The sequence below is a fragment of the Megascapheus bottae genome, chromosome 12 (assembly GCF_031878675.1).
Source record: "Megascapheus bottae isolate mThoBot1 chromosome 12, mThoBot2.hap1, whole genome shotgun sequence".
Classification (NCBI taxonomy): Eukaryota; Metazoa; Chordata; class Mammalia; order Rodentia; family Geomyidae; genus Megascapheus; species Megascapheus bottae.
The window spans coordinates 46,976,755-46,998,246 of record NC_143520.1 but is presented as its reverse complement, the minus strand read 5'-3'; the positions used below and the strand labels follow the sequence as shown (position 1 = coordinate 46,998,246).

Below are 21,492 nucleotides of genomic sequence, written 5' to 3'. Positions count from 1 at the left end.
CCACATTGGGTGCTTAGACAGTTATGTGTTAGCTATCTTTCCATCGCTGTGATAAAATAACTGATAACATCTTATAAGGAGCAAAGATTTCTTTTGGTTTCAGGGATTTGAGTCCATTATCTTTTGACCTTATTGCTTTAGGCCTCTGGCAAGACAGAACATCCTGATGGAGAGTAGGGTATAGCAAATCTGCTCAACTTGAAGGCAGAAAGAGAGAGGGGGTGAGGGAGGGAGAGAGGGAGAAGAAGGGAGAGGGGAAGGAGGGAGGAGGAGGAAGAAGAGAGAACAAAACATAAAACATACCCTTCAGTGACATGACTCTAGTTGCCTTCTTCCTCCAATTAGACTCCATTTCCTGAAGTTGCACCCACTCCAATAGCCCATTAAGATACGAATCCATCAAAGCACTGGTATGGTGATAAGGTCGGAACTCTTAGCATTCAGATCTTACCTCTCATCATTGCTACTTTTGGGGACCATTGGGGACATTTCAGATCCCAAAAATGACAGTAACATTGTAATATGTTTGCTCTGTGTGTTTTTAAATTAACTTAGAATCGTAACTGAAATATAAATTTGTAATTTTTCTTCTTGCTAATATAGAATCTCTTGTATGTTATTTAAGATTCCTCCTAATATTTTTCATGAAAGATAGTACCCAGTTAATTGCATATACTGTTATTTCCCCTGTTTTAAGTGACATAGCATTTTTGAAAAAGTAGGAAAACCAAGTAACAGCATTATTTCTGAATCTGAGACCTGGAGACTCAACAAATGGAAAAGAAGGGAAATTTTCTTTTCCCTGTAAAGCCTATAGTATTTGAATTTTATACTTAGTCTATGTTTAACATATTCAGATTCAGTAAGCTCAAGTTAAGCTTTTTTTAATGCTTAATTGAACACTATCACCTGTTAATCTCAGCAAGTCCAGGGAAGTAAAAAATTATACATTATTTGGCTGTATAACTCAGAATTTTAAAAGAGATCAATATTAATATCAGTCACTCTCTCGCTGAGATGGCCTTGAATGTTCATAACCTTGGTCTTTCTGAGGCCTTTAGAATCAAACAGGTAATTTTTTTCTCACTTATAATAAAGTTGGCTGGGAGGGGAATGTCTTTTTTTTTTTTTAAGTCTACTTCTGGTTGGATCAAATTTTATCCAAAACTTCTCTGGTTCTTTTTTTTCTTATTTTTTTTTTTTTCAGTTAGTCATGGGGCTTGAGCTCTGGGTCTGGGCACTGTCCTTGAGGTCTTCAGCTCAAGAAGCTCTACCACTTGAGCTACAGCGCTATTTCTAGTTTTCTGGTGTTTAATTGGAGATAAGAGTCCCATGGACTTTTGTGCCCAAGCTGGCTTTGAATGACAATCCGCAAATCTCAGCCTCTTGAGTAGCTAGGATTACAGGTGTGTCTGACCAGCACCTGGCTTTTCTCTGGTTCTTACAACAGGAAGTTCTTCCTTACAAATGAGGTAACTAAAACCCAGATAGGTTAGACAAATTGTGCAAAGCCACAATGAAAGTGATGGATTCAATACTTAGTGTTGAAATCATTGTAAAATGCAGTTTTGAGCTCACTAGAAAATGATGGCAGAATTTGGAGATTTTTTTTTTTTGGTCGGGGTAATGCATAGAGGGGTTACAGTTACTTCATCAGCTAGTGGGTGCATTACTTCTCACACATTTATACCCTTCTCATGGTTTTGTCCCCATTATCCTCCCCCCACCCCCTCCCAATCATCTTGTTTTCCCCCTTCCCTATTTCAAATAAACAAATAAACATATATACAATATACCAGGTAACAAAATCAGATACATTAACCACATGAGATTAACCCTTAGGGGAAAAAAAGGGAAAAGAAATAACATAGTACATTAAAAACAATAAACACAAAGATAAACCTCCTGTTTCCATATCCTAGAAGTTGCCATGTGAACTTTAGCCTCAGTTATTTGGCAATACATTTGCATGGCAATACATTCTTCATGGTAACGAATTTTTATGGTTTGGCGAGTGGAGTTTTACTTTTTTTCTTATCTACTTAGCATACATCTTATGTCAGGAGCTGCCTTCCTAGGTTCCTCGCTATATGTTCCATTAACTTTAGATTCCATCCCTCTCTCTCCATCCCTCTCCCTTGTCAGTTCTTCTGGCACTTTCTTGGCTGACTTGAGGGTCCCAGAAGTTTGCAAAATACTCTGAACCTGTAGTGTTTTGTGTTTTTTTTTTGCCAGTCCTGGGCTTGAGCTCAGGGCCTGAGCACTGTCCTTGGCCTTTCTCAAGGCTAGAGCTCTACCACTTGAGCCTCAGCACCACTTCCAGCTTTTTTGTATATATGTGGTACCAAGGAATCGAACCCGGGTCTTCGCTCATGCTAGGCAAGCACGTTAACCACTAGGCCAAACTCCCAGCCCAAACCTGTAGTGTTTTTTTCTGGCCTGTTTTTTTTTGTGACAAAATTGGACAGCATACAGTTTGTTATCATTCCCCTCAAGGAAAATCCTTCCCTTTGTTAAGAGAAGGGAACCTGTCTTAGGTGACATGTGTGGCATGGAAGGCTCAAATTTTCTGCTTTCATATATTTCTGAGTTTTGCCTTTCAGGCATTCTGTCAGTATTTCTTATCTTCTCTTTACTGCTGAATCTAGAATTCTAAATTTTAATTAGGAAGGGAAAATTAAGGAATAAAATATGTTCAACCTACAAGTGCCTAGTTTTTAGACCTTCTTGCCTTTTATAAAATACATATGGCTGCCATGTGCTTTAAGCTGAGTGTCTTTTATATGCCTGGCACCTAGTCAGCCATTTACCTCATCAGTACAGACTCACAGATTATTCCATCTTATAAATCAGGAAATGGAAACTCAAAAAGGTTGATACTACTTGGGAAACAGAGATCAGGTAGTCGTGGTTAGCCTGAGTGAAAAGTTCTCAAGACTCCATCTCAACCAATCCCAGCTATGATGGAACACAATAATTGGGCATGGTGGAGCATACCTGTTATCATGGATGAATGGGGAAGCGCAAATCATGGTCCAGACCAATCTAGAAATAAAGCAAGACCCTATCCAGAAAACAACCAAGGAAAAAAGGGTGCGCAATGCGGCTCCAGTGGTAGTCTTTGAGGTCTTGAGTTCAATTCCCAGTACTGAAAAAAAAACAAACATAAAAAAGGTTAATAATTTGTCTATGTAACTGCAAGCTACACAGAAAAAGGCAGGCAGCTGACTTCCACACAACAGTTTCTGTTGCTTTTCTACTTTCCCCAGTTTCTGCCACAGTTGTTCAGCACCTACTTTTCCATTATGTTGCTGCCTTATTTCTGTAATGTCAGGTAGTACTCATCTCGTGGGGCATTTCTTGTGACTTTTCCCATTAACAGATGTGAGAGTGGATGTCACGTGGTAACCCACTTCCTTCTCTTCTGAGCATGCAGATCCTCTATATCTATCAAATTTCATTTCACTTCACATAGACCATGACCTTAGTTAGACACAGAAGCTACTGTCCACAGTAGAGGAGGACTAGGAAGTAGTCCCAAGGACCGAGGGGGGAACTCTACCATAAGGTGATATATTCAGCAGTGCATAAAGAGTCTGATCCTATCCCTGAAAGGCAGGAAGAGGGTCTTGATATTATCAACCTGTCACAGAACAAACACTAACAGTTAAAAGGATGGCATTTTGAAGGGTTTGCAAAATAGACACTTTAAATGGCTAAAATATATTCTTATTTTGAATGTGGTTACAGCAGTTGGAGTTTGATTTGACCAACTTGGGAATTTAAGTTTGATTGCTGACCAGCTTTTTTTTCTTATATTTTTATTGTAATTAATAGAAGAGTTACATTATATTCACCAGATAGAAGGTGCATTACTTCACAAACATTTCTCATGTCTTGGTCCCCATTTCTCTCCCCCCACCCCCACCCTTCATCTTTTTTCTCCCCTTCCCTATCCAATTTCAAATAACCAAACAAGCATTTATACAATATATCAGATAACAAGGTGAAATACTGTAACAATATGAGATAATCAAGGGACAGCAAAAAAGATGAGTACATTAAGGACAACAATCACTCATTGTATGGCTTTTGTTTCTATATCCTGGAGGTCTTTCATTTAGCATCATCCTATATGGCCTTATGTATCTAGGTTTTGCTCTATTGTAAATCTCTGCTAGGAGAGTCCAAGATTTCTACTGATTATGACAAATGAGGGAAACCGTTGAGCCTATGTTCCTTTGAGTCTGGCTTCTTTCACTTAATAGGATTTTTTTCTAAGTCTTTCCATTTCCTTAGAAATGAGGTGATGTGGTTTTTTTTTCTGACAGCAGCATAGAATTCCATTGTGTATAAATACCACATCTTGTTGATCCACTCATCAACTGAGGGGCATCTGGGTTGGTTCCATATCGTTGCTATGGCAAATAGTGCTGCAATGAACATCATTGTACTAGTGGATTTAGTATGTCCTTGTTTCTGGACCATTGGGCAAATGCCAAGTAGTGGAATTGCTGGGTCATAGGGGAGTTCTATGTTTAGTCTTTTGAGGAACTGCTATATTTCTTTCCATAATGGTTGAAGGAGTTTGTACTCCCACCAACAGTGTAGTAGTGATCCCTTCTGGCTACATCCCCACCAGCATCTGTTGCTTTTAGATTTCTTGATCATGGCCTTTCTAACTGGAATGAGATGGAATTTTAGAGTTGTTTTGATTTGCATTTCCTTTATGGCCAGAGATTTTGAGCATTTCTTCATGTGTCTATAGGCCATTCTTATTTCTTCTTCAGAGAAGACTCTCTTTAAGTCTTTGGCCTATCTTTGAATGGGATGGGTTTTTTTTCGGAGATTAGTTTGAGAGTGATTCCATTTTTTGAGCTGTTGATATATTTTAAATATGTGGCCTTTTGTTGCTTCTCTCTGGGGCAGCAACATGGGTACGGGGAGGGACACACAGGGCCAGCCTGTATTCCCCCAGGAGCCAAGCGAGATGGTAAGTATTGATGCCCCAGCCCTCCCCCAATTACCGGGGAAGAAAAAAACACACTGAGTCAGAAGCAGTGTTAACCATGGAAGCGCATCAGATCTCTCTGCCGATCTCTGCTGATCTGATCTCTCATCCCTTTATTGCGTCAGACAATTAGTTATATACTGTTGGGGTAGGAGAAGGTGGGAACTGGGAAACTAGCCAACAGGAAGAGGGCCACCGTGCTACCACTAAGGGTCTGGGTAGGGCTTTCAGGCACTGGGCGGGACAGGTGCAGGAAAGTGCTGGAGACCTGGGAAGCCATGGGGGGCTCAATCAAGTCACCTTCACAGAGATGCCTTAAGAGAGGTATGCAAGGAGTGAGTGCCTGGCCAAAGCCCTTTAATTGCCACTGAGCCAGAATCAGGCCTCAGAGATGGAGGTCAGGCCCCAACAGCCTTTGTCTATTGTATGGTTAGTGAAGATCTTCTCCCACTCTGTAGGTTTCTAGTTAGTTTGCTAGCTGTGCCCTTTGTGGTACAGAAGCTCTGCAGTTTAATGCAGTCCCACTTATCCGGACTTTCTCTGATTTATTGTGTTTCTTGGTTCTTATTAAGAAAGTTTCGACCTGTGCCAAGGAAACATAGTATCTCCTATTCCTTCTTGTAAAGTTTTCAGTATATCTGCTTTTACCTCCAGTTCTTTGATTCATTGTAGTTAATCCTGGTGCAAAGTGACAAAGAAGGATCCAAGTTTAGTTTTCTGCAGGTGCTTAACCAGTTCACCAGCACCACTTGTTGAAGAGGCTGTCTTTCTTCCATTCTATTTTTTTGGCTCCCTTATCAAATATTAGTTGGCCATAGGTCTCTGGGCTAATATCTGGGTCCTCAGTTCTATTCCATTGGGCTGACCAAATTTTGAGGTAAAAATCACTACAAAGAATGAGATAACACAGAGGATAAGACATAAAGGCTGTCTTCAGCTTATTTATATAACACACCTTAGTCTTACCTGCCAAATTAAACTGAGATGGGATGTGTGCTGTATTTTAAAGGGCAGGGGGATCCTATTGCACATCAGGCCCTGTTTATGGAGAAGAAAATAGACTAAGAACAAGATCTGGGGCTGTCTTTGGAGAAAAAAAAAACTATGCAAATAATGCTGTCTGTACGTGCCTCAGCATTTCTGTTACTCTGATCTCAGGCCTTCCTTTGGTTGTTGGTTCAAGAGTAGTTCAGTTATTGTTTTTGTTCTTTTTTTTTTCCTTTGAGCTCTTTCAGGGTACTGCACACCTCGTGGTGGAGGAGGCAGATTTATTGAAGAATCCTAGGCTGAGTGATGTCAGAGTTGTATGAGACGTGAGAATGTGCAGTTAAGATCAATGAAGGCAACTCAGGGAAAAGTTGGGGGTGGTCAGATCCACTGAGCCTTTGAGTTCAGAATACCTGATTGGTAGTGGCTGCTTCATACCTACTCTATTATTTTAATAAAAAAGTTGTCTTCCATTATTATAAGGGCGGCAGCAGCCAGCAGGGATTTGCTGCAAATGCTGCCTGGATGCTGTGTTGTTCTACTTTTCTGCCCTGGCATTTAGAATGTGGGATAAAGAGGCATTATTCTCACAGGTGATCTGACTGGCAACTAGACCTGTGAATCCTTATTTGATCTCATGATGCAGGGATTCTCTGCTTTATAAAAGTGGTTACCTTAATTTTTTAATGCCATTCATATGTCATCATCTGCCAAAAAAAAATCAATCTACAATAAGAGATTATCAGAATTCAGGTATAAAACATTTATAGAGTGCTTCTGAGCCTCAGTTCTAGTATTATCTATCTTTATCACTTACTGCCTTAACTGTGGGCAAGTTGTTTGCACTCTTTACTGTCTGCCTAAGTTTAATTTATAAACAGAAAACAAGGATAGCTTCCCTCAAAGGTGTGAGGATCAAGTGGGCAGTGCATATATAACAATCTGTGCCTGTCTGGCATTCACCATCATTAGAAATGGAAGCTGTTATTATTCATGGAAAAAAGACTGAGTGTTTATACCTTTATTTTAAAAAAAGAATTTGAGCATATGTAAAGCATGGAATATTTTAAAATTAAGCTCTAACTTTAAACAGGCAGATTGATTTACCAAGTCATATATTCATAGGATTAAAATAAACATAAAGACAGAGAGACTGAGAGTGTCTTTCAAGTTCTGTTTGTCCTCATTTTACATATAAGGAAACTGAGACCCATAGAGGGAAAACTCACAGAGCTGGTTATCAGTAGAGTTGGGAGAGGGCATCAGTACTCCTTTAATGGATGACATTACAGGAGTTTTTTATAGTGGGCCTGGAAACCTGGGCCATTTGCCATCTGTTGTTTATAGGGACCATTATAGTGATGCATGTGGCAGTGCAGTTTATGTAATTAAGCTTTATGAAATGTCTTGAAGAAATGACTGGTGGGTGGCTAAAAGGTCTATCAGAGACAAATTAGTGTAATGGAAAGCTTTAAGTTTAGAAACAAAGGTATCTGGAACTTGGTATTATGTTTTTATCTCTTTTTGTTATTATATTAGGGTTTGAGCTCCAGCCTGTGCTTGCTAGGAAAATGCTATACTACCTGGCACACTCCTAGCCCTTTTATACTTATTTTTAAGGAGATGTCTTAATATTTTGGTCCAGGCTGGCCTGACCACAATTTATTTTACTTATACCTCTAGTATAGCTGGGACAAAACTGGTATAGATAACCACACTGGATTTGTCTGTGGAGAGACTTTCAATAACTTTTTTGTCTGAGCTGGCCTTGAACTATAATCGTTCTGATTACAAGCATGAGCCACTGCATCCAGCCCTTACCGTAATACTGTCTTAAACCTAAAGTACTATTGTTTCATTCTGTTTCCAAAGCAGTAAAATGAAAATAATAGCATTTGCCCTACCTCTTCTTTATGGTGGCTAGAAAGTGCAAAAGGTAACATGTATATGTGAATATAAACTTTAAGCTGTAAATGTAAAAGCCAACATTGTCATTGTATGGCAAAGGAAAGGCTCTTTTACCTGTTCATTTCAGTGTGCTATTGTTTTGAAGTCTTTTATAGAAGAATCCAATTTCCTGTCTTGGGTCATAGACTGCTTCAGTGGTAACCAAGGAAGACAGCAGTTAAGCTCAATTATATAACACTGCTACAAGCAGAGCTCAGTGGAAATTAAATTATACACAGTAACTGCGTCATGCAGTTTCATTATATTTTTCACTTCACCATGTATCTCTTTTATGTTATTTATAGCTTCCAATTTATGTAGAAACCATGAGCAAACTAGGGAACACTTGTGGCAGCAGTTGGTGAGAACAGCCTCCAGCATCATCCCAGGCCACGTTCCATTCTCTCTTCTACACAGTTATTGACATCACATAATGCATGTTCACAGAGTGGAACTTGCTAAGATAGAAAATAAAATAATAATAAGATAAGAATAATAGGAAATGAAATAAGTTGACCAGAATTATCAATGGGGAAAATGTGAAGCTTTTTATAAGAATATATTCATTTGTTACTTGTAAAACTTTGTAATTTTAAGTAAATGAATAACAAAAAGCTGATGGAATTCCTGGACATTTTCACTAAGTGTTCATTACTTACTCTTGCATTGGTAGGAAATGCTGTGTTTCTGTCTGTAAACAATGTAGCAGGATTTGCAATTAACACCAGCAGTATTTGGTGGGTGGAGTGAGTTTATGTACTTCATATTTTTATTTGTTTGTTTTTTTCCATATATTTTTATTGTAATTAATGGAAGGGTTACATTATATTCACCAGATAGAGAGGGTGCATTACTTCACATACATTGATACCCTTTCTCATGTGGTAAATAAAGCTGCTCACAACTTCATATTTTTTAGTGACCACAAATCCTCTATATAAAAAAAGTAAGAGCAAAGGAAGCTCTTTTGTTATTCACCTTTGCCTGCCCATAAAAAAAGACAGCTTTTCTATTTCTTAGAAAACAAGATGTGTAGATATAAGCAGATTATCTCAGATAACCATGATTAGTCTTATCTGAGTTTTTATCAACCTTGCCTCTGTGTCTTCAGTAGTCCCCGAAGTCACCTAAATCACCCTAAGTACCTGTGACCTGCAGCTGATCAAGGACTCCTCAGCTGGGATGGGAAAGACTTCTTCCTCTAACTGATTGAACACATCCAGCAGGTAGTTCAAGAGCACTCCTCACAATCTAGAACTTGCTTTTTTTATCCACGTAGGATGTTTACAAGCCCCGACGGAAATACAAACGCCAGCAGGGAGCAGAGGAGCTACTCGATGAAGAATCTCGAATCCATGCTACACTTTTGGAATATGGCAGGTAATGAATTTGTCTTAGTATCTACTTTATAAAATCACTTAAAAGAAAAGCTAATTTAAATGACTTCATTTGGTTCCGTTGGATTGTCTTCTACTTGATTTTCTATTTTCAGGCAAACTTTTCACCTTCAGGGACTTTTCTCTCTGGTATTACCTATTTCCATAGGTAGCCTTTGCAGTTCTTCTCTGGAGATGTGGATAACTTGCACCATGCTAGGGGTTTCTTCGCATTTGTGGAGGCTGCTGGTGTACCCTTCATGACCTGCCACTATTAAGATCTTTAGTAAACAAGAAATGGAAACATTTTTGCCTGTTTAAGTCTTATAAGAACAATTTTGACTCTCTGTGAAAGCTTTGAAGTAGTTTTATTACATCTTTTAAATGGTTTATTAAAAAACTATTATTTTATATCTTTAATTTTCATTTTAAAAAAGACAAGGATATAATTCTCTGCATTGAATGTATTGATTGACATTAGATCTTGACCTTCATTAATGTCATGCATTCTCTACTTAGGATAACTGATCCCTTGATGTGAGTATGTCTCCTCCTCCTTCCTTTCTCTGTGGTTGGAGAGCTCTGCTGCACATGCCAGCCCTTGCTGGGTGGCTGAAACTAACTGCACCCCCAACTGAGCAGTTTTCTGAGTTGAGCACCTGGTGGTTTGCTCCTCTGAGGTACTAGAGAGAACCAGAAGAAATTAGGTTTCATTATTCTAGCTTTCCAGGGAAAGGCAATAACTTATTTTTTTTATTTATTACTTGTTTTGAAAGAATAGTGTGAGATCAAGTATTTCCCTTCCAATCATAAAACTAGTAGTTGAGTTAGCTAAACACCAAGTGTGGTCACTGTCATTAAAGCCTACCAGTTGTTTCTGAGAAGTGAGTGTCCCCTTTGAGTCAGGCATCACCTGCACTGCATAAGCTACATAGTTTTGAGGTCCAGCAAAAAATGAGAATGTATGGCTACTTGTTAAGAATTGTCAATAAAATGAATGACTTAAGGATTTTAGGACAATAGCAGTAACTATATTCATGAATTTTCTGAGTGTGGAGCCCCATACAAATGGATGGGTTATATTCTCATAACTCCTGCCCCATAAACCATGTTGGGGTATGTCCAGCCAAGCCCATCTCCACGTGAGCAGGGAAAGCAGCACAGCTCTGTGATGGCCAGCTGGAAAGAGAAACTCTGAGTCACATTTCCAAGATTAGGGAGTATTTAGGGGAATGTAGTGGGATTTGTTAGTCTGAATTACTCATGTTGGCATTTTTCTTTATAGAAAATCATTCTCCTAGGGATGAAAAAAAGTGCCAGATTCAGTTAATTCAGTCACCTCACTGCACTATGCTGATAGTGTTCCTTGCTTTAAAGTTCTTTTTTACATGGACCCTTGAGGAATACATTTGTTGTTGATAGTTTCGTTGTCATTGTGCGAAGGATAGATAAACTAGAAGGACCCTGCTTGCCCTGTACTAGACAATGCAAATTGATGCCAGCATGAAAACTGGCTCCCTTTATGGAGCAGAATAAGGCACGGGTTTTATGTGTGACTCCTCTCAAATTGAGTGTGAAAAAGAGCAAAAGGTCTTAATCCTATAATTTCCTGCTGCTAGGGTTGTACTCAGGCCAGTTTCTAAACCTAAGGTCAGTACTAAATGAAGATTTCAGGGTTTTCTTTCTTTTAGAATACATGCTTTTTTTTTGTTTGTTTTTTTGCTTGTCTAGCATATAGAGGATGAGGTTGTGGGAGATGGAGTAGTGGTTACTTTGGACATTCTCATTTTAGCTCTTCTTTATCATATAGGCAGTACTACCATGTCGCATGGAGAAGAAGGCTTTTAGTAAAATTAGCTGGACACTTCATTTGGCATTCAAGCATTGAGTGCCTGTGTGTGTGCTGGCTCTAAACTACACAGTGAGGATATGATCATAACTGGAGTTGTACAGGAAAGGTCCTGGCAGCTTTGTTCAAAACAGCCTCAACATGAAAACAACCTAAATGTTTATCCTGATTAATAGTTAAACAAAACGTAGTTGTCCCACATAGTGGGATATTATTTGGCCAAAAAGAAGGGTTGAATTAATCATTCTTGCTACAGCATAATGAATTAGAAACATTGAAAAAAGCCAGATGTAAAAAGCCACATATTGAACAATTTCATGCACATCAATGTCCAGAAAGGCAAATTTATAGAGAAAGAGAAAGCGAGAGAGAGAGGGAGAGGGGGGAGCAAAGGGGCAGAGAGAGAGAATGGATTTAAATGTAGTCAGGAACTGAGAGGATGGGATTGAAACAAATTAATAGGTACAGAGTTCCTTTTAGGGTGATAGAACTTTCTGGGTTTACAGTGTTGATGGTTTCACACTTCACTAAAAAACAAGTATATACTTCAAATGACAAATTTTAGATTATATGTATTACATCTTATTTTTTTAAAAATGAATGAAACAAATTCTTCTCTAGTAGTTCAACAGGCAGGGATGGGAGATGAAAAATAATTATCCCACACAGGGTAATGAGTATTTATGGTTATAAATGCAGAAGGCAATGTGGTTACTTAATTTTAGATGGTCAGGGTAGTTTTCCTAGAACCTCTGTCTGGAAAGAAGTAGATGGGCCTGGGATTTGGATAACTCAGGTTTGTTGTCTACTGTTTTATTTGGAAAATCTATAACATTTTCAGGGCTTTAGAAGAGAACTATTTGCCACAGAGAGGCTTCTGCTTTGACAGTTTCTCCTCAGAGTAAAGGCCTAGAAGACAAGCTGTCGATACAAAGACACTTATAGGAATGGGAAGTTTTGACCAGACCCCGTGTTGTTCAAGACTCACTGGTGGAAAATGCAGTGTCTGTGAATTTCAGCAGAAGGGCTTCATTGATCATAGGGAGTGATGGGAACTCAGGCTCAGCCAGTGCTGACTTCCATGCCTCACATTTGAGCTGGGGCTAAGGATGCTGCCCTGGCTCTAGATTAGGAGGCTAGCTAACAGCCTGAGGAATCAGAAAGCTGGTGGTACCGCTGCTGGCAAGAACTCACTAATTCCACAGAAACCAGGAAGCCACTGTGACAGAGCTGCTGATCCAGAACAGGCTGCTTCTGCTGTAATCCTGGCCAACATAGTGGATCTCTGTCTTTCCTTATTTAACTGTTCCACATGTCCAACTCCAGATTGGTAGGACCTAGATAACACTCAGAATCCTAGGTCCCAATGGGTGTGGAAAATAGCCTCTTGTTTTCCAGCCTCTGCTGTATGGAAAGATGCAGTCAATACCAGTTAAGCCATTCAGAGTGTGCCATAAGGTTTTTTGTTTTTGTTTTTGTTTTTGTTTTTGTTTTTTTACAGAATTTGTATAAACATTTAAAACCAACCGTAAGCTGACTACACTTCAGAACTGTAAATTGATGCCTAAAAGTTGTGCCTGCTGCTCTGTAGTGACCTGTTAGTCTGTCCAATTAGATGGCAACCCACTTCAGGGCTAAATAATTCTTATGACATACTGCTTCCTGCATTTTTAAACTTATTTTTATTTTTTTAATTCAACAAACATAAGAAATACAAAAGTAGGGTCATAGCCCTAAAGGAAAAAGATGAAGATGTACAACCAGGAGATAGGGAAGTGAAAGAAACATATGCAGGTGCAGGATGAATAGTCAGTACTGCTTGTATGCACAGCATACCTATGCTAGGAGCCTTGGAGAAGCAACTTCAGAGCTGAAGGGTGAGAGGTAACTAGGGAAGCATGAGGAGAGGAGAGAACTGTGTGTGCAAAGCTCCCTGTTCAGGAAGTGGGTGGAGCAAGTATGTGTGAGCTGAGGGCCATGGAGGAGAAGGCACATGAGGCCACTCAGGCATACTGTTTTCTCCCAATTGAAAAGGTTTCCATTGATAGATTGGAGGCAGGCCAGTTGTGAAGCTGGGTAAGGAGTATGAAGAGCAAGAGAGGGTAAAACTGTAGGCTCAGGGGAGGCAGCACACTGAGAGGTAGCCTGTAGAGTGAATCCCCCAATTTTTGTTTCTTAAATGGTTACGTGTCATTTTATTTCCTTATAAACTAAACTATGCAATGCCGGATGTTTTGCATTACATGCTTTTTTAAAAAATATATTGAATTGTTTTTACATTGTTGCTTTTGTGTTTTTTAAGACTTAGATGAATAGAACCAGAAAATAGACTAATTTAAACTAAAGTGCATTTGTGTGTTTTTAACGTTTAAGGTTATGTGAAGTGAATCCATATTATTGACATCATACTTGGATTATGCATAATAATAAAATGCGTGCAGAATTGTTATTGAAGTAATATTGGAAAGCATGTTCAGCTTGAGCAAACACATTCATATTTGTTCATACAGATAGCTTTTAAGCTTTTAGCTTACACTGTGGCTCTGAAATGGAGTTTCTGATTCAAAGAATAATAACTGTACTTACCAAAATGTTATTCTTGTTAGTATCTGAGTATTCTTTTACAGGTTTGTATAGCAAATAGCATGGCTGGCCCTTTATTCAAAAATGGGTAGAATATGTTTTTGGACAAACACCAAATAACCTAAGTCCTCTTCAGTGTTTTTCCTATAAAAATTTTTTTAAAAGTACATGTAGAATTTATTGTGATTTTTGAGTAGTAATTGAACTCCTTTTTTTGGGACCAACAGGAGATATGGATTTAGCCGCCAGAATGCAGAGAAGGTAAGACAAGAATCAGCAGTCGGAGAGAATACTTGAAAGATGACAGTCCCACGGACTCTTTTAGCCTCTGCCTGATAGTAATATTTTAGTAACAGCGCACTGGGAAACCCAAAAAGGAAGAGCATGGCAAAGGCTGCTGCTAACCACGTGCTGAGCCTTGGGAAGGCAGGTGAAGCAGAGATGTTCCATCTGCCTTTAGCTCCTGCATCTTTGTCATGGAATTTTCAACTTGCCACCTCTGCAAACAGTGAAGCCAAAACATAGCAGCAGTTTCATCCTAGGGTGGAGGTGTGAAAGGTGACTGAAGCCATGGCCTCAGGATTTGTAGGTAGGGTCTTACAGTATTAAGTCTGCTTCCCAGATTACATTTCTCACATGACGTGATGATAGGCCTCTGGGCAGATGAGAACAGTATGCTAGCAACAAGATAGAATAAATTAATAGGCCTGCCCTGTGCCAGGAAGCAGAGTGTGGAAAAGCCAGGAAAGACAGGATGGGGTTTTCCAACTTTCTGAAGGAGTCTTAAAGATTTCCCTCAAAATATGTATGTATTCCCTAATGGTTCTTAATCATCACCAACAGAGCAGGTATATCTTATAGTACTAAACCCTTGCTGTGTCCTAGAGTCTTTGTTAAAGGGCTTTGCATGTACTTATTCACTGAAACTACTCACTAAGGATGATACTCCTGTTTTTCAGGAAAGAGGCACATGAACAGATAGCATGAGATACATGGCAGAGATAATTAAATTAGATGGATGGCAGAGATGCAATTAAAACCAAAAACTCTAGATTGATCAACTAAATTTGAGGATAAAACAATTGATAAAGCTCTCAAGTATGCCATAATACATTAAGAGCCTAAGGCCTAAGTCCAGAGTGTACAATTTGATCCACAAATTAAGCAGGTTAGAGTTTTGTCCTTCAGACAGTCATTTTCACTTTTTTTTTATAACTAAATCAAAACTTTGGCTAAGTAGTATTAAAACTTTACCACTGTGTACTCTGATACATTGTATTGCCTTTATTTATATAAATCTTAGTTGCCCCTACTAAATTACTTTCATATTCCATTAATGCATCATAATTGGCAAATTGAAGTAGCACTACTGATCTTCCCTGAAATTTAAAGTAGAGGGACGATCCCATCAAAGAGAAACGGCAAGTTTGGAGATTGTGTGTGGCATTCATTTAAAAGGGCAGTTTGGGACAAATGAGGTTCACCAGCCCCAGATACCCACCCAGGCTGCTCATCCTTTTACTAGAGCGTGGGCTTAGCCTCTGAACTGTCTGTACTCTAAGGCTGGTTTAGTTCTCCAGATTAATATATCTCCAGATAAATGTATTTTCCGTCACAGGCTTGTGCCTCTTTGTAATGTTGTCTTTTTCTGCTGAGTCTTTAATGTTCAACTGTTCTCACATCTCCCTTTCCAGGCTGAGGACAAGAAAACACTTGCAGCAGGGCTTTCAGCTGTGGAAAGAACAGATGCTCATGAAGAAGATGAGCTTCAAGCAGCTGAAGAGGTATGTCTCAGCCCTCAGAGATTTTAATTTATATCATTTAGGAGAGCTCCTATCCTGGCTTTCCCAGAAGGCCAACTGCAGAAGAGTTTTCTTCTACGCCTTACAGGTTCATCTCATCACCTGTTGTGAGGCTCACATTAAACCAGATCAAGGGACAAAATCCTGGGGCTTCCAGGCAGAGCTTGTGTAAGCACTTCTTACTCACTGCTGCTCCTTCCTTTCCTCTTCCAGCAGCGTATTCAGTCACTGATGACCAAGATGACTGCCATGGCTAATGAGGAGGTAAGGAGTTGTGGGAGGACAGGGATGGTAAAAATGGGGATGTGGCAATCCCTTCTGCTCTGGAAGGCCTCCTTCTGGGGTACCACCCTGTAGGGATCGTCTTTTGGAGAGGCTTTTCATAAGCTTTTTTAGAATGACATTGCCCTCTAAGGGAGAAACTTGGAAGATATGACTACTGTGACAGCTCATCAAACCTCTGTAAAAGAGCTGGAGTCAGCTCTACCTCTCCCTAACCACAGGATCTACCTGTGGAAGGAGCACCTAGATAGAAGACAGTATCCCACGTTTGTAATTGTACTTCCCCCAAGCTCAAGCCCATTCACAGATTTTGCCATTGAGACCGATAAGACTGTGGCAGAAAAGACTTATTTTAGGGTCTGAGATTCTTTTTGCTCTTCCTTGAATCTTTAGCTCCCTAAATCCCCTCAGGCTGTGATTGGTGATCCTTAAGAAAATGAGGGATGGGGCACAGAACTGAAACTTGGGTAGCCAGAGCCCAAGAAGCTGGTCCAACCAGTTTGGGACTCAGGAGATAGAATGGTGATGGCTCTGATGTTTGTACTTATTAGCCTAGTCTATTGTTTCCCCTGCCAATAAATAAGTGGACAAACCCATATTGTCTTATTCTCCCGGGGAATATTATTTTTCAATCATACTGGGTGTTCAAGATTTCTAGTTCTACCAAAGACAAGCTGTGGACTTGAGAACACACTCCCATATGATTTCAGAGCCGTCTCACTGCAAGCTCCGTGGGCCAGATTGTGGGGCTCTGCTCTGCCGAGATTAAGCAGATCGTGTCTGAATATGCAGATAAGGTAGGTGGGTGTCTGCTGGAGTCTGGACCAGACATTGCCCCATGCTTTGTTCTACTTCCTTGCCCCTCCCCTGCAGTGTGGAATCTGGTTCTAATTCATCAGCCACATTTGTCAAAACCACAGATACTAGGCTTTACCATGCTCACATCAGCATTTGCCCATTAGCTAAATTAATTTTGTTCTACAGTGCACATTTTCCAATAAATATTAAGAGAAAATCTGTCTCTGAGAGCAGTGATCACATTTGATACATCCTTGCCTGAGGTACAACACAGGCATTTTTTTCTTCCCTATCCCACATCTTATAACTCGAGCTCAGTTTGATGATTGGATTGAAGAATGAGGCTTTTTGCCACTTAGGAGATAAACCCCATAACTCAGCCAAGCCCATGGCAAAAATTTTTGTTCTACTTTATTAAAAGAGTATAGAATGAACAAAAGCCTCACAGCCATATTTCAGTATTAAATTTTTTTTCCATCCTGAGAGAGGCAATAGGACCTTGAATATTTCAGGAAGGGAGTGATTAATCATTTTGCACCTAACTGACTCTGGCCTGGCTGTGATGTACTATGGGCATGCTCCTATTTACAAGACATTGTTTTACATCCCTCCTTTCTCATCCATACTCAGTCTACTTTCTTTAAATGTTGTATGCTAGAGCATTTAGCTTTACTTGCCTTGTCTTCGAAGCCTTGAGAATGAATTAGTTCTATTTCCACCCTGATGACCTCTGAAATGATTACACAAGTGGTATGGTCAGGGGAAAATTGTTTCCTGTAACCTGGAGTATGTAAACTACTGTAATCACAGCAAAAGTTTCTCTCTTACCAGGGAAGAGGGCTTCTGGGTGAGACCGTGAATGAGACAGTATCTAGATGGGGTTTCCTTACTGCTCTTTCCTCCAAGTACTGTAGATGTTTCTGAACACACACTTTCTAATCCAACTTTCCTAGATTCTCTTTCCATTTGCCACATAGAAAGGATAAAACCAATCAATGTGCCATTGGAGATTTGACCAGAAAAAGATTTTGATTATGGTAAAAGTGAAAATAAACTCAGAAGACATGTAGATAGAATCCTGGAAATAGTGATTCTTTTACTCTCTCCAGTGGAAAGTGCTTTGGCCCCCTGACAGCACCCACACCTTGTAACAAGAGTATGGCTCTGTTCCACCCTATGTTGTCGCAATATTCCTGAAGCTAGATTTTTAAGGAAAAAAGACAACTAGAGGGATGGGAGCTTGGCCTAGTGGCAGAGGGCTTGCCTAGCATGCACGAAGACCTGGGTTCAATTCCTCAGTACCACATACATAGAAAAAAAAAAGCCGGAAGTGGTGCTGAGGCTCAGGTGGTAGAATGCTAGCCTTGAGAAAGTCCAAGGACAGTGCTCAGGCCCTGAGCTCAAGCCCAGGACTGGCAAAAAAAAAAAGACTACTAGATAATGTTGCTGTTTTTGTGGAGATTGATTTCTGTATTCAGACTTGTCTGTTGTGAGCAGAAAGGAGCTCTGATTGCTGTAGGAAGAAAGTGAGGAACAACTCTTCTGGGGTTGGAAGTGCACCTCTCCTCCCAGCCCTCTCCTCACCTGGGAATCTAAAAGATTTTCTTTCCTGTTCCTTTCCAGCCCCACACTTTCCATGTCTCCCCCTGGGCTTTAGTTTCCCATTGCCTGCGTTCTGCCTTTTCTCACTATTTCACAGTGATCTTGGTCTACCTTTGGGTACTGCATGTGACCATTAGTCCTAGACTGTCTCCACTCCACTCTTCTAGAGTGAAATTAGAAGTGATTTGGGATGGAAAGCAGTGTTATTGCTTTGCAAGATATGCTCAGTTAAACTTTGTATGGAGAATTGGAGAAAGTCAAACACCCATTGCTTGTCTGTGTCCATCAAGTAGATCATATGCCACAGGAATTAGTGTTTCTTAAAATTAAATTCCTGTTAACCATATTCCAGTATCAGTCATTCACATTTGTATATTATCTTCTGTTTATCTCCAGACATCCACAGTCATGCATAGTTGCAGTCCTCATTTATATTTGAAAGCAGCAGTAATTATCAACATAACATGTGGAGCTGAGTAGTATCTTAGTTCATATTTGTCTCCTCAGTTTCTCAGCTGTGTGAGTTTGGCCCAGTAACTTAATTTTGTTTGTCCCAGTTTCTTTTATGAAAGAATATTATTTCCCTCTCATTAGTAAAGTTTAAATGCATCAAAAGCTGCATAGCAGGTTATTGTTCTTCAACTATGGAATTTTGTTATTATTACTGGTGCATGACAACTGAAATAATTTCTGTTTCTATACTTTACACCTAGTTTGATACCTATCATCTATGTGGTAATATAATTCACTAAATAGTTCCCTATAATATTAAATGTAACATTGTTTCCACTTGCCTTGTAGATAATACCAGAAATTGAGCCAATATTTTTTGTTAAAGATTTTGGGGGGACTTAGATAGTTGTGACAAAGAAGTTGTAACAATATAAAATACTATCAATTTTGAATGACCCTCTCAGCATGCTCTAGACATTTCTAGATTTTATATTCATTTGTCTAACTTGCTATGTACTAAGTACCAAATAGATTCCTTTGACCCACCAAGATTTGAAGGAGGTTTCTTGGTTTGGGAGAAGAGTCAAAGATATGAGGATTTGTCTGGGTTAGATGCTATAAGGAAGGATGCATCCAAGAATGACAATCATAATAAATTCTATAAGACAGAGGGGAAAGGAACAAATCTAGATAAAAGCTATATAAGAAGTACAAGGGTTGTTTGGAATTTTTTTGATTTGGGTGATGTTTTAGATTCATTGTGTTCAAATGTGATTGCTTTTTCTTGATCTTTGTTCATATCACAGTGTCCTGGTCTGGTGTTGGTGCCCCTTGGAGTTGTTTATATTTAATATCTAAAGTTATGTACGCATGTTAGCTCCCAGCAATATCAAGTGCTTACTGATGGTACAGGGCTAGCTGTCAGATGGCAGAAGCTGCTCTTTTCATCTTAGATTGTTTCTATAGTTATATGCTGCATAGCAACATGACCATAGATGTAGTAACATTAAATACTGCAGTTTCTATAGGTCAGCAATTGGTCATAGTTTGGCAGATTCTTTTTTTGCCAACTCTTGCAAAACTATAGTTAAGGTGCTGGCCAGGGCCACAAGCTCATCTAGGGCTCTACTAGGGAAGGATCTGCTTCCAAGCTCATGTGCTCAGTGGCAGCATTTATTTAGCTCTTGTGATTGAAGTTACTCATTCTCTTTGGCAGTTACTTAGAGGCTACCCTCAGTTCCTTGCCTAATGGGTTTCTCAACAATATCACATACATCTTCAAAACCAGAAAGAGATGGTGTCTTTGTATAAGATGGACATTACAGTGTCCTGCAGCATATCATAACACATGCGTGTAATCGCATTCATCTTTTCTGTGTTCTTTTGGCTGGAAACAAGTCACAGCTGTTATCTGAACTCAAGAGGAAAGGTTTACAAAGTGCAGTGTACACCAGGAGGTGAGATCACCAGGCCATGTTGGGCCTATGCACAGTTTACTTGTTCTTCTTACTGCTGTGGATTAGGTGAAATTAGGCACTGGCATTTCACTTATAATTGATACTCTTGCCTTCACATTTCAGCAATAAAATGTAAGTGTTGGAAGTAGAAATGAAATGGAGGAATACTCAAGAGTAGCATTGGTGAAACAAACAAACAAAAAAAAGCAAGACTTTCACCAGCATGTACTGTTTTTCTTGTCCTAGTGGTAGAGTGCTTACCTAGGGAGCACGAAGACCCAGGTTCGATTCCTCAGTACCACATACATAGAAAAAGCCAGGAGTGGTGCAGTGGCTCAAGTGGTAGTGCCCAAGGACAGTGCTCAGGCCTTGATTTCAAGCTCCAGGACTAGGATTAAAAAAAAAAAAAAGAAAGAAAGAAAGAAAAGAAAAGGGACAAGATAATTTCTGGAGTCTAGATAATATGTGAAAAATATTTTATAACCAAGAAATAAATTGCGTAGTCTGATTAGAACAAGTGTTTGCAAAGTCAACAGGCATTGGCTATAAAATGAGGTTGAAAATATATGTAGACTTCTCTCTCATTTGTAACATTCACAAGTTCTTCTAAGAGTAAATGGTAAATAATCCATGTGTTTCTAAGCCAGTCTCTGTAAAGTGTAACTCAATTTAATATGGTTCCTATAAAACAGCAGGGAAGAGGAATGCTGAAGACACTTCCAGATTTATAATTCATGAATGTCTAATGGCTCTGGGCCAAGAAGCTTCATCTCTCTTTGTCTCCAAAGTATAATACTCTTCCCCAGCATGCGCTCAATGAAACTGCATTGTGCTTTTTTGGTGTTGATGTCTAACATATTGCTTCTTACTTGTAATCCTCTGTTGCCTTCATCTTTATACTTTTTTGTGCAGCTGAAACTCCCTGTTAATGTGAATATGGAACATGTTTTATTCTTTTGTAACCTCAGAACCTTTCTTAGTGCCCGCCAGTGCTAATGATCAGTAAATAAGTATGTGATATAGCCCCTTTTCTAGTGAAGAAACTGTAGACTAAAGAGATAGAATAATTTGTCCAGTACTGTGTACCTAGTAAGTTCCAGGTTTTTGAATACAGGGCTTTGTACTTTTTGTGTATGTGTGGACAGTCCTAGGGCTTGAACTCAGATCCTGGGTACCTTCTCTGAGCTTTTTTGCTCAAGACTAGTACTTTACCACTTGAGCCACAACTCTACTTCCAGCTTTTTGGTAGTTAACAGGAGATGAGTTTCACAGACTTCACTACCTATGTTAGCTTTGAATCTCAGTCCTCGGACCTCAGCCTTTTGAATAGCTAGGATTACAGGTG

The 21,492-nt window shown here is 39.4% G+C and overlaps 1 protein-coding gene across 1 annotated transcript in view; it reads left to right on the top strand.

Annotated features, from left to right (window-relative positions):
• The window catches only part of Ccdc93 (CCC complex scaffolding subunit CCDC93), a 73,948-nt gene that overhangs the window by 21,726 nt on the left and 30,730 nt on the right, over window positions 1–21,492 (top strand). Inside the window, exons 7-11 of the mRNA XM_090342929.1 lie at window positions 9,225–9,325; window positions 13,981–14,014; window positions 15,448–15,537; window positions 15,769–15,819; window positions 16,548–16,634. Coding sequence (XP_090199055.1) covers window positions 9,225–9,325; window positions 13,981–14,014; window positions 15,448–15,537; window positions 15,769–15,819; window positions 16,548–16,634 — 363 coding nt within the window. The remainder of the gene's footprint in view (window positions 1–9,224; window positions 9,326–13,980; window positions 14,015–15,447; window positions 15,538–15,768; window positions 15,820–16,547; window positions 16,635–21,492) is intronic.